Source organism: Phoca vitulina, unplaced genomic scaffold (genome assembly GCF_004348235.1).
Source record: "Phoca vitulina isolate PV1807 unplaced genomic scaffold, GSC_HSeal_1.0 scaffold48, whole genome shotgun sequence".
In the NCBI taxonomy this organism is placed as follows: Eukaryota; Metazoa; Chordata; class Mammalia; order Carnivora; family Phocidae; genus Phoca; species Phoca vitulina.
The window spans coordinates 1,204,884-1,218,689 of NW_022589751.1; the positions used below are offsets into that span (position 1 = coordinate 1,204,884).

Sequence of the window (13,806 nt, forward strand, 5' to 3'; positions counted from 1 at the left end):
AAAAGTAGAAATAATACTATCTACACTCTTCGATTATAATGTAATAAAATTTAAAAATAAAAGGTAAAATAAACCGTTTTGTTTTTAAACCATTTCAAAACAGTTTTAAATTATCTCCTAAAAATCTCATGGGTGTCTGGTGGTACACTTAGGGCAAAAGCCCACTTCACAGTCTCTACTGAGATAGGATGAATAAAGCTGCAAAAAGAAGTTGCTTCCATCCTAACAATGAAAAAAGGCCAAGTAATCCAAAAAATCATAAATTTTTCCTGAGTCTACCAGAGAGTTGCGTTGTTGCAAGGCAACCAAAGTATGACAACCCCCTCCAAGAAGATACAAAACACATAAACTATTATCTCTGCAAGAGCACAGGAGACAGAGGTGACCACCATACAAATGGGTAAGAATAAATCAGTTAAATGGGGGGGCTGGGTGATAGACACTGGGGAGGCTATGTGCTATGGTGAGCACTGTGAATTGTGTAAGACTGATGAATCACAGACCTGTACCTCTGAAACAAATAATACATTATGTGTTAATGAAAAAAAAGAATAAATCAGCTAAAACTTTAATATAATTTTAAAAGCCAAGTGTAGACTTGGGGGGTTACTTTGGAATAAGCAGGAGCCCCAGAAATAAAGAGAGTTCACACTCACTCAAAAGCTTTTTTCCATAGGCCTCCACAAGGTGCTCAGAAAGATGAGGGGCCAGGCAGGAGAACAGAGAAAGCCCATGTGGTAGCACAGGCATGCAGGAAATGACTGGCTGCTGGTGGGGGACAGGCACAAAGTCCCTCCCTCTTCCCCATGTCCCTTCTTTCCTACCCTCTGGCTCTTAAAGCCATTGCAGAAAGTTGTTAGTAAATGTCTGTTGAATGAATGAATATATGAAAAATATTATCTTAACAGTTGTCAGCAGAATGTACAATGAAAACAGTTCAAAATTAAATTGTTGTAAATTTCAACACTCATGTACAGTTAGGCAGCAAGCACATTAACAAATACTTTGCCTTACTGCTAATAAAAGAAACACAAGTTTAAGTTTAAATGCTCATGTTCTCTCTCCATGATTTTTTTTTTTAACTATCCTTTCTTCCTTCTTTCTCTTGTAAGGTAGGGATAGCATCTGATGGTTCAAAGAGTCTTCCTCGTAGGCTTGGAAAGATCTAGGTACAGATAAAGTTGGCCAGTCAAGAAAAAGTTAATATTGGCCCTGTCTTTATCTGCTCCCGAAGAGTTTTAGTTTTCCAAACTTGTATTATCTAATGATACTCCAAATTAGACCATAGCCTCTTGATTCTTTCCTATTCATCTGCTTTAACTCCCTAATACTGGGTCATTAGCAAATATCTTTTTCTTGGTACTGTCTTCTCTAGGAGATTCGCCTAGGATTTTTTTTTTTTTCAAGATTTTATTTATTTATTTGACAGAGACAGCGAGGGTACAAGCCGGGGGAACAGTACAGGGTGAGGGAGAAGCAGACTCCCCGCCAAGCAGGGAACCCAATGCGGGGCTCGATCCCAGAACCCTGAGATCATGACCTGAGCCGAAGGCAGATGCTTAACCATCTGAGCCACCCAGGCGCCCCTCACCTAGGATTTAAATGCCTCCTTGCTCATATCTATGTGACTAATGAGAAGATGAGCTTGTGAAAGAGGGGCTTATACTGTCCTGATGGCTAACTTTTTTTTAAATTGAGATATAACTGACATATAAAATTATATTAGTTTTCAGGTATACAATACAGTGATTCGATATTTGTATATATTGAGAAATGATCACCAGAAAAAGTATAGTTAATACCCATCACCACACATAGTTACAAAAATTTTTTTTTTTTTTTTAAAGATTTTATTTATTTTTTGACAGAGAGAGAGAGAGACAGTGAGAAAGGGAACACAAGCAGGAGGAGTGGGAGAGGGAGAAGCAGGCTTCCCGCTGAGCAGGGAGCCTGATGCGGGGCTCGATCCCAGGACCCCGGGATCATGACCTGAGCCGAAGGCAGACGCTTAACGACTGAGCCACCCAGGCGCCCCAAAAATTTTTTTCTTGTGATGAGAACTTTCAAGATCTACTCTTTTAGCAACTTTCCAATATGCAATGCAGTTATTAACTATAGTCACCATGTTATACATTACATCCCCATTATTTATTCATTTTATAACTGGAAGTTTGTACATTCTGACCCCCTTCACCCATTTCACCCACCCCCACATCCCACCTTTAGAAACCTGTTCTATCTATGAGCTAGGTTTTTTCTTTTTTTTAATAACATACCACACATAAGTGAAATATACAGTATTTGCCTTTCTCTGCCTCACTCATTTCACTTAGCATAAAAATGCCCTCAAGGTCTACCCACGTTGTCAGAAAATTTTTTGATAAAGACTCTTCGTTATAAAAACAATATATGCTTACAACAGAAAAATACAAATTAAAAAAGTCATCTGTATCACTCACCTAGACTTTGCTCATAAATGGATAAACACAGAAAGTCTCAAATTTGTGTGATATTTTATATTAATAATTTAATTTTTAAAACGGTTTATCATGCATATACTATGCATTTCCCCCCATTTGGCAGTATTCCAAAAACATGCTTCCATATCAGCGGTTGTATTTCTGCAATAGTTATAATGTCTGCATAATATTTCATTACATAGATGTACCACAGTATCTTTCTTTTCAAAATCAGTATTAGTAAATAATTCCCCACTAAAGGATAAGTAACTATTTCAATTTTTTTAATGATTATTCAAATTAATGAAGAGGAGGGAGCTGTCAAAAAGTCACTCTAAAGTTTAAGCCTCAATAATTAATAATTGAGAAAATGAACTACATAATGAACATCTTCGAATACTATGCTTGATACTCACCAGGGGAAACAAAACTATAACCTGAGAAAAAGATTTTTATGCCATAAGGAAAAGAAAGGAAACGAACACATTTACAATGCTTCTCAAATTGTCCATCACAAATGACCAAGGCTTATGGCAGACCTGGTTTTTTGGATTGATGATATGAATCTACTCATTCATTTTACTTAAGAGAAAAACAGGAAAAAAAATTGTCTGTCATAAGATCAATAAGCCCAGAGTGAAAAACAGGTTTCTTCAAACAAATTGAGGATGATAAAGAATTTCATAAAACCCAGAAATTCTTTCTTCTATATATTTTCAAAACACTGAAAATAATAACATGCAGTTTTTGTTTCTGAATATGAAAAAAGTATGGGTGAGAAAATCTTTAGAATGAAGGAATAGAAAAGATTTTTCTAAGCATGCCACAAATATGTGAACACATAAAAATTAACTCCACATGACAACAACCTAATGTGCTGAAATACATGAAAAACTGAGAAAAATACCTATAACATGATAATTAAATAATTAACATTTCTTAATATACAAAGAGTTATTAATAGTCAATGAAAAGTCAAAACTATTCCCAAAGAGCTAAATGGACAGAAGAGTGAAAAAACAATTCACAAAGCAAATAAAAACATATGAATAATGTTAAACCTTAGAGAAATTTTAAAAATTGATAAAATCCCATGTTGGTAAGGTTTCTTATGCAAGGAAGACAGTATAAATTGAAACAGCCTTTCAGAAGGACAGTTTGTAAAAAGTATCAAAATATAAAGTAATTAATCTCACTTCTAGGAATTAACCCTACAAAAATAATGACATATAGCATATATTTATATACCGCAGTATTGCTTGTAATATAAGATAAAAAAAACAAACCGTCTATAAATGGGAGAACCAGTGAAATAAATTATGGTACACAGACGTACATACAACAGAATGCTATGTAGGTATTAAAAATGTTGACAGTACATTTAAATTTGGTGGTGTTGAAAGCCATCCATGAGACTGCAGGGTTTTCAAAAAGAAGAGGTTAGAGCATAGACAATATGGTGTCATGTTATTAATGTCAAATGGTTACACAGATTGTTACATAGGAATGTCTTCTGAAAGGATGGTCACTAAAACGCTAACAATGAGTTCTGATGATTTTTACATACTTCATAATATTTTTCTGGATTAAAAAAATAATAAATGTGTCACTTTTACAAAAATAACACTCATAAATTATGACAGACTCAACTGTTTTATTCCCAGCGAGACAGATTTTATCTATATCTAGTTTGGCTATCAAGTCCAGCTAGTTGTTTTATGTTTGCTTTGTTTTCTTGTTACTTTAATAACTGTAGTATACAAAGAAGTTCAAAAACCCTTGGAATTTCCTGAGTGATACTGTCTTTGCTATGCTAAGGAGGTGACTCTGGGAGGGCCCTGAGATAGCTACAAGATTGGGATTTTCAGCCATTGACCTCCAGGGAGTGGAAGGAGGGCTGAAATTGAGTTCAATGATGTGGCCAATGATTTAATCAACAATGCCTACATAATGAAGCCCTAATAAAAACTTTGAACATCAAAGGTCAGTGGAGCCTCTAGGTTGGTAAACACATTGCTGTGTGAGGAAAGTGATGTGCCTTGACACCACAGGTAGAAGGCATGGAAGCTCTGTATTCCCTCCCAGATCTCACTCACTCTATTTGTATCCTTTATAACAAAACTGCAGTAGCACTTCCTAAGCTCTCTGAGTCATTCCAGTGAATTATCAAACCTGAAGGGGGTTGTGAGAACCTCCTGGATTGATAGGCAGTTGGTCAGAGGTACAGGTGGCCTGGGGACACCCCGCCCCAGACTTGCAGCTAGAGTCTGAAGTAGGGGTGGTCTTACGGAGGACTCTGCCCTTAACCTGTGGGATTTGCACTAACTCCAGGTAGTTAACGGCAGGATTATATTGCAGCACACCTAGCTGGTGTCAGACCAGTCAGGCTCACACAGAATAGTAATCTTCCTAAGTAATGATATAATACTATTTTCTGTAACTAATACTTTTGAGAGTAAAGAAAATGTCATAATTTGCTAAATGGCCAATAGTTTTGTTGATCAGATTTTGTGATTTTTCTACCACAAACAATAAAATGCAAGAAATGTTTACCCTTCTTGGGTACCCAAATGGCTCCTCAAATATGTTATTCATGCAGCTCTCCCAAGCTATACTCCCACATATGTGTACCTCTACTCACTACTATACTGCATTTGTCTATGCCTCTCTCTCATACAGGGGATTGTGGATTCCAAAGCAAGGACCACATCTTATTCACCTTTGTATTCTCAGAGTCTACCACAGTGCCTAAAACACAGCAGATGCCCCACAAGTTTGGGGACTGCATGAGTCAACAAAATAGTTCTGTCCATCAAAATCACTTTTGCCAAGGAAGGTGCTTAATGGGGGCTTTGGTTTGAAACTACATAGTCATTTTGGACTCTTCCATATCTCTATTCAACTAAATACTATGTCTGGTAGATCAAAGAGATAAGTGACCTCTGCAAGAAAATAGTAAATAAAAATAAGAATTCCTTTAAACACGATAAGAAAAAAGAGGATGGTGTCACATATTGTTTTTCTCTTCTCTTTGATCTTTGTGGTCTCTTACTACAATAGAACATTAGAAATCCAAGGTTCGGGGCGCCTGGGTGGCTCAGTCGTTAAGCGTCTGCCTTCGGCTCAGGTCATGATCCCAGGGTCCTGGGATCAAGCCCCCCATCGGGCTCCCTGCTCAGCAGGAAGCCTGCTTCTCCCTCTCCCACTCCCCCTGCTTGTGTTCCCTCTCTCGCTGTGTCTCTCTCTGTCAAATAAATAAATAAAATCTTAAAAAAAAAAGAAATCCAAGTTTGAAGGACTAACTTTTCTCCCTAATCAGACTCCTATTATCCTTCTTACAACAACTTACTTACTCACCTTTTAATCTAGCATCACCACCAAAGGCACCACAGCCCCAGTTTCCTGTGGCCACTGCAGAAAGATTCTCTGAAGAAACTCCAGGACGGAGAAATCCACAGTAAGCCTGCAGGATGAAAGGAACATCACAACATGTGAGTGAATAGACATTAACAGTACTTCTGACTGATGTACTAGGATCAGTAGCTATTATCAAGCTTATGTTTTCTTTCTTTTCTTTTTTTTCTTCTCTTTCCTCCTTCCTTCCTTCCTTCCTTCCTCCTTCCCTCCCTCCCTCCCTTCCTTCCTTTCCTTCTTTTTCTTCCTTCCTTCCTTCCTTTCTGGGCCAAAGTAGAGGGAAAAACAGAAAATCCTGGGATTATACAAGAAGCGAGTAAGAAATGATCAATTCTAATATTTATTTGTTTTGATGCTGGACAAATCAAAACCTTTAAACCAATACAGGTCTCAGTTTCTTTATCTGATTCAAATATAAATGGAAATATCAGAGATATTTCAAGAACTGATGGGATCCCAATTACAAACTACCAGGAACTAAAGGGAGGAAAGGCACTTAATACATTTCTTTATTTGAAGGCTTCTGATCACCATTTTTTTCCATTATGCTTCCTCAGTGCTCACTCTCTGAATTATTGGGACTAGATTAATAACTGTGATTAGCTTTTAAATGTGCTTCCTGCCACGAAATGCTTGATAATGAGCAAACAACTAACCTTTAAGATCCCCTCCAGCTCTAAGATTCTCTGGTTTCACAGCTCTGTTTTAAGCCAGAATATTTTAAAATTCGCTAGTCACCTGAGAAAAGTACAATACATCCTGAGGATGCTGGCTAAGTATTAATTAGAAGAACAGCTTATTTTGTATATGAGAAGACTGCAGTTTAAGGTCCCAGAGTTTCTGTTTTCCATTCTTTGCTGTCAGCCCAGTTGGTCTTTCTGCCTCCTAAGGGTTCTTAGTTTTCTGAAACTATCAGACTACATTAAAAAGTTTAATATAATAGCAAAGCAAATCTCCCCTGGGTTCTCTCAAGTACCAAACAAAGTCTAAAATATAGCTTATGTATAATAGTAAATAAAATAAAAAGAATGATGTGTGACATATGTTCCCAGAGAAAAACCAAGGATAAAGAAAGATGCTTCTATGAAACCCACACATAAAATATAGTAAATTGCTCTCTAAAGTTTCCACAAAGGTATAAAAATTTATTTTACACACTGTCTGGATAGATTAACAAGGCTATTCCTTCCACCCCCTCCTAGGCTGTAAATCCTGACAGATATTAATTATAAGTTGGTACCAGACCATTATTCAACGCTGTGGTACAGAGCTTACAACTAGAACTCACAAATTACCTGTGTAATCAGATGCATGGAGCTTCTGAAAATCTCTTTCAGATCAAAAATATCAAAGAGCTCAATTTTTTTTTTTGAGCAGGTTCTCAAAAGATATAGAGTCTGTCTTTATGCCAACAAGGGGGAGAACAAACTCTGTCAGAACAGACATAACTTTGCCACTTGGTTTTCTGTCAAACTCTCCTTAACAGGCCTAGATGAAGAAGATGATTTCTTAGCCTCCTGTTGGGGCTGCCTCTCTTTTATACTGTCAGAAGGGCTTTAGTCTCTTCCTACTGCCATCTCTATATCTGGGATGACTCATCTTTAATGAGCAAACACAGCTTGGTGAAACTAGAGCCTAACAACAGAGAATTTGAAATATTTATATTATTAGGAGAAAAATCTAACGTAAAGCGCTAAATCAATTGTACTAAAAAACAAAACAAAAAACCTCCACAACTACTTTGGAAAATGGCCACAACAAAAAACAAACTATAAAACTGACATTAACCTACATTCGGTGTTTTGATCAAAATGCTAGAGACCAGAGCAGGGTCACTAATCAGGGAATCATTTCCTTTTACAACAGTAATGAGACCCTTTAGTAACAAATAAAGATCAGATAAGGATAGAGACCTCAAAAGGGCTGCCAAGTTCTTACTTCATAGGGAAGTTCTCAAGAGCTCCATGCTGGCAACAAATACATTTTTTTTCCCACACCCACAGCCAGAGAACTTGAGGAGATTAATCAGAGCAGTAAGAATAAAAAGAAAGCCAGCTCGAACTCTATAGTCACATCCTGACCTGACATTCACCAATTACAAGGCTATTTATTTTTACTAATAAACAACTTTAAAGAGAAAAAGAGGAAGCATTCATACCTTAGGACAGTAAGTACAGGATACCAATGAACACTTATATCTCAGAATGAATTTTGATGGGAAGGGAAGAAGAAAGGTAAGATAAAGGTAATTTTGGAGCCCTGAAGGTCACAAAGGGGAGCTTTGAAAAGCAAGAGACAGGAAGAAAACACTGGTATCTAGAGTTAAAAACTACTGCCCAGCTGGGAAGTGATGAGATAAAGACAGAAATGTAGGATGGAAGCAAAGAAAGTGAAAAAGAAAACAAAGAAAACAATTGTAAAAACCTACAGGCTCAGAACTGGACCCAGGAAATAGAGGGTACTCACAGGAATAGTTGGTCACAAACACTGAGGCATACACATGCATGAACACATGCACACTGAAGTAAGAACTCAGGCTTCAACATCAAGTTTAGCAGGCCCAAGTAGATATAATTAAACTTTGTCTTTCATTATAATGTAAACACATTATACTGTTTGCTAGATTAATAATTTAACAATTATTGTTCCTAAAGAGTTGCTTATTTGAAGACAATCCACCACCACTTGTCTAACGTAAACACATTTGGTACCAATACTGATTTTCTGATATCTTAGAATACTGTGATTTCTTAAAAACAAACATAATATTAAAAAATCCTTAATAATCTTTTGGAAAAGGGGCACCTAGGTGGCTCAGTCAGTTGACTGGCCGGCTCTTGATTTCAGCTCAGGTCATGATCTCAGGGTCCTAGCATTGAGCCCCAGGTAGGGCTCCACACTCAGCAGGGCGTCTGCTTGAGGATTTCTCTCCCTCTGTCCCACCCCTCATGCTCTCTCTCTAAAATAAATAAATATTTTTTAAAAAGAATCTTTTGGAAGAGAATAAAATAATGTCAATCAAGAATCTTAAAATATCCTTAGAGGGGCATCTGGCTGGCTCAATGTGACTCTTGATCTTAGGGTTGTGAGTTCAAGCCCCACGACAGGCGTGGAGCTTACTTAAAAAAAAAATTATCCTTAGATTAAGTAATAAGAATTTTGCAAATTTCTTTTGTTATTTGATTAAATAACAAAGAGGTTTATTACTACATTATGTATAATGAGAGACACTGAGGATCACCTAATTGTTCAAAAAGAGTAGTTTAATCACAGTATGCCAATGCAACCAGTTTTATGGACATTAAACATATTACTATGAAGATATTAGAAAGTATGAAAAATATTCACAATATATTGTTAAATAGGTAAAATACAAAGTTATAGGTACCTTCTGAACACATTTTTATGAAATTAAATATTCATGTGGAAAGACCTATAAAAATGAAAACTATTTGAAAGGTAGGATCATGAATGACTTTTTCTCTTTAAAATAACTGTAACATTAATAAATTGATTTTGCTTTTGTTTAAAATGCTATGTAAAATGAAAGAATTGTGCAGACCTTAGTTTCCTCATGTGTGAAATCGAAGACTGGACAAGGTATATCTATTGTTATTCTGATTCTATATATTAAGAGACTGAAGGAAAAATTCACTAAAAATGACATATTTTGGGCTAATATTCCTGAGAAGTAAAGTGACACATACAGTTGACCCTTGAACAAGATGAGTTTGAACTGCGTGGTCCACTTATATGCAGGGTTTTTTTGGATAAATACAATATAGTACTATAAATGTATTTTTCTCTTCCTTATGATTTTCTTAATAACATTTTCTTTAGCTTACCTTAAGAATACAGTATATAATACAGATAACATACAAACTGTTTTTTTCTTTTTTTAAATTTTATTTTATTATGTTATGTTAATCACCATACATTACATCATTAGTTTTTGATGTAGTGTTCCATGATTGATTGTTTGCGTATAACACCCAGTGCTCCATGCAGTACGTTTAAAGCTATATTAAATACCCATCACCAGGCTGTTGTCAGTAAGGCTTCCAGTCAATAGTAGGCTATAAATAGTTAAGTTTTGGGGGAGTTCAAAGTTATATGTAGATTTTTGACGGTGCTGAGGGTTGGCATCCCTAATCTCCAAGTTGTTCAAGAGTCAACTGTACTTTAAGAAAATATAAATGATCAGATGCTGAACTCCTCCTCCATTCTAACACTCTCCCAACTAACTGAGCTATATCAGCTACCCTACATGTTGAACTCCTTAGAAATACCAGCAGCTAGTACTGAACAACCATTAATCAAGCTCTGGTTTAATAACCTCTTTCCAAATTTGTTGATGGGTAATACCAAAAAAAAATCAAGAAATCAATTTAAAAAGGGTAAATGGTGGTGATTTCCTGTTGGGGTGGTCAGTTTGCTTTAATCAATGTCTGATCCAGAAGCCTCTATGTAATATATTCATTACTTAATCTTACTTGAATGAGTCTAACATGGTTTAATATAACTTTTCACAGATGATTTCTTTCTTCCCTTGCTGAGCTGTTTGCCACTTTTGCAAGCTGGAGTCATAAATCTTTCCAACTACAAAGATAATTTTCCTCTAGAATGTCATCCAGCTGATCTCTCACAGGATTAAACATTGCTTCACAATACCAGTTAGATAAAAGGAGGCCGATTCTTCCTTTTAAAAACCAACTCTGTTTGCAGGTCACGATGTGGGTCCAATAGGATAGGTGGAGCCTGGATGGAGCAGACTGTTTCTAGAGGGAATAAAACACTTTGTGGGCTTGCCCTTTCAATTATTATCTGAAACTAATGCCTAAAAGTAGCAAAAAAGCCCCAAGAGTTCAGAGATCCACATTGAATTCTGATGGTGAAAACTGGTCTTATGCTCTATTACTTCCTAGAAAAAATGAGTTTTTCTATTCCTGCTCACTTTCTCTCTGGCATGAAAAAAGCAGAATTGTGTAAGTCATCTCTAAAGCATTTTAATATAGCTTTAAACCTAAGTTTACAAAACACAGTGAGATGTAAATATTTAACTTAAATTCTCTCCAAGTTGTGCTGTCAGTTTATATAAAACTCCCTGTTGCTGTACTAAAATTCATACTCTCTTTTAATAGGTAAATGTAACCAATAAATGATGGAATGCTTTTATTTAGAAGGCCCAAAGTTATTTGGATTAGTCCTTTAAGTTGTCGATGACATTTAACAAAATCATTTATTCCTTTCTTCTTTTCCAATGAAAGAATTAGGAAACTAATTCTCAGCTAAAAGAGCAAATGTTTTGGAATTTCGCAGTGAATGACAGACATAATTTATTCAGTGCCTTCCCATAGTGCCGGGCCCTGAACTCAGTGTTTTCTCAATGTTAGCCCATGTACTGATGGGCTACCCTACACCTGTGGTACTTCCTTGTCTTATGGGAATTTAATAAATAGGCTGGGGGGGAAAAGCCCTCAAATTTCCTTAAAATAGTATATCAAACAAAAAAAGATATTGAGAAAAGCAATCAACTGGAGACTTGTTCACAGTATAGGATTATGATTAAAAGAGAAGAGGTAACCAAAGCATATATGCTTATAGGAGATTGTTAACAAAATGCAAGGAATATTCTTAATGATTTAAGACTTAAAACAGGTAAAAAGTCTGGAAAGACAGACCTTGTTATAGTAATCTCTATGTGGGAGGAGTTATATTTTTAAAAAGTGATTTGAAGTCAGGGGAACCTGGATTTAAGTCCTGACTTCATCACTGCCCATCTGTGTGACGTGGGGCAAGTTATTCAACTTCTTGAGGCTCAGTTCATGATCTCTAAATTGGAGACAAGAAAATTATCTACATCTCCCTGGGTGGTTCTGATTAAATCAGACACTGCATTTAAAGTGCTAAGTAGAGTGCCTGGCATATCATAAGCAATCATTTAATGTTATCTATTACTTTTACTATTGTTACTTATATAATTTAAGAAAACTTCTACCTGCATTTGACAAAAAAGAATCTCTTATGAACTATAAATTAGATTTAATTGCATATTAACATAAATGATGGCACGCTGAAACAAAGAAGTACGTAACTATCAATCCATCTGCTTCATGTGGTTTTATCTATTCCATACTTGAATCAACATTGGACTTACTGGGCTTTACCTAGCACTTAAAGAATATTTGGGAAATATCTACAAATCTGTAACATTTTAAGTGATTTAAGATAATGTATATCTAAAAAGTTTACTTTAAAAAAACTGTTAGTAATATCTAAGAAGTTTAATTAATCACCGACTAATGCATTTAACAAATATTTTTGAGAAGTTTTCATAAGCAAGGCAGCATGCTTGGCACTGACTGACTTGAATGAAATAAAACTTTGTCTGCTGTTATTTAAAGACTCATTCTTTCTGCATAAAGTGGGTTTCCTATGGACTCTACATTCTACAAATAAATGTTTTCCAATACTTACAACTAAATTAACCTATTCACACTTACCAAGTTTCACGGATAGGTAAATTGAGGTTAGTGCTATATCAGTAAATGTAGAGAACATCAATAGGCCATGGGCAGTTTAAAAAAGAAAAGATTTATTTATGCCCAGGGTTATCATTTTAAAAAATCATATTTGCAGATAATTTCTAAAATTGAATGATCTAGCTCCTACAGAAAAGTATTTATGGGAATGTAAATTTTATCCATAAGAAAAAGAACCATTTAATTTGTGTTACTGTATGATTATGATTAAACACATTTCCTTTTCATATATTTCTCTCCAAACTACCTACTGCTTATATAAATGTCTTCTAGTATCAATGACCATGACCATGTGACAAATTCATATAAAATGTGTTTAATAAAGAAGGAACATGTGATAAAATCTAAAGATAAATCTCATTCTACTTGATATGTTTTATAATAAAAACATCATGTACTTGGAAATAATTGCTTTAAGGCAAGAGTTTGGAACAATGAAAGGCTTACATTTAAAATGTGTCTAATATGAACCATAAGAGACGATGGACTCTGAAAAACAAACTGAGGGTTCTAGAGGGGAGGGGGGTGGGAGGATGGGTTAGCCTGGTGATGGGTATTAAAGAGGGCACGTTCTGCATGGAGCACTGGGTGTTATGCACAAACAATGAATCATGGAACACTACATCAAAAACTAATGATGTAATGTATGGTGATTAACATAACAATAAAAAATTAAAAAAAAATAAAATGTATCTAATATAATAAAAGATATTCTTTGTTATAGAATCTCTGATTATCAGTCAGGTAAAAGAGAGAGATTATACCTGTTGATATACCAAAGAGCAGTCTTTCTGCATAGCTTTTCTGAGGAATTGCTTAAAAAAATATGTATGCGGTATCTTATCTAAGTTCAACTTTGGAAAATAGTGCATTTATTCTTCAAAATTTTTAAGAGATCCCTTTGAGAACTCTAAACATTAAAATAATTAAAATAATCTAATCGACATGTATAAGAAAACACATTCAACAATTAAATTCTCAGAATATAAGAATAGATCAGAATATAAGATAATATATATAATTATACTCAAAATATATACCAAGTTCTAAGAGAAGCAAAAGCCTCTCTGGATTATTTGGTTGTTTATTTTACTAACTATATGAAAGGCAAGGTGTTTGTGCTAGGATATGCAGAGCACCACAAGAGTGAGACCAGGGAGAACCTGAGGATGATATACATAATGTCAGATGTGCTATTGCAAGGGCGCTCCCAATCCCCTTGCAATGGTACACCCAGTCTGCTGTCATTATCAAAAGTCTATGTAGAGACTGGCACACATGTAGCCATGCAATTATCTTAATAAACAATCTCATAATCAAATATGACTCATGCGAGTTAAACAATGGTTTTCAGGATTGGGTCAGTCTTCTTGGCTGTAAAAGATCTAAAG

The 13,806-nt window shown here is 35.5% G+C and overlaps 1 protein-coding gene across 7 annotated transcripts in view; it reads right to left on the reverse strand.

Annotated features, from left to right (window-relative positions):
* Positions 1-13,806, reverse strand: part of PARG (poly(ADP-ribose) glycohydrolase) — a 123,872-nt gene that overhangs the window by 11,948 nt on the left and 98,118 nt on the right. For all 7 annotated transcript variants that reach the window (XM_032432317.1, XM_032432320.1, XM_032432316.1 and 4 more), the window contains one exon: positions 5,817-5,922. In XM_032432317.1, the coding sequence (XP_032288208.1) occupies positions 5,817-5,922 (106 nt within the window). The remainder of the gene's footprint in view (positions 1-5,816; positions 5,923-13,806) is intronic.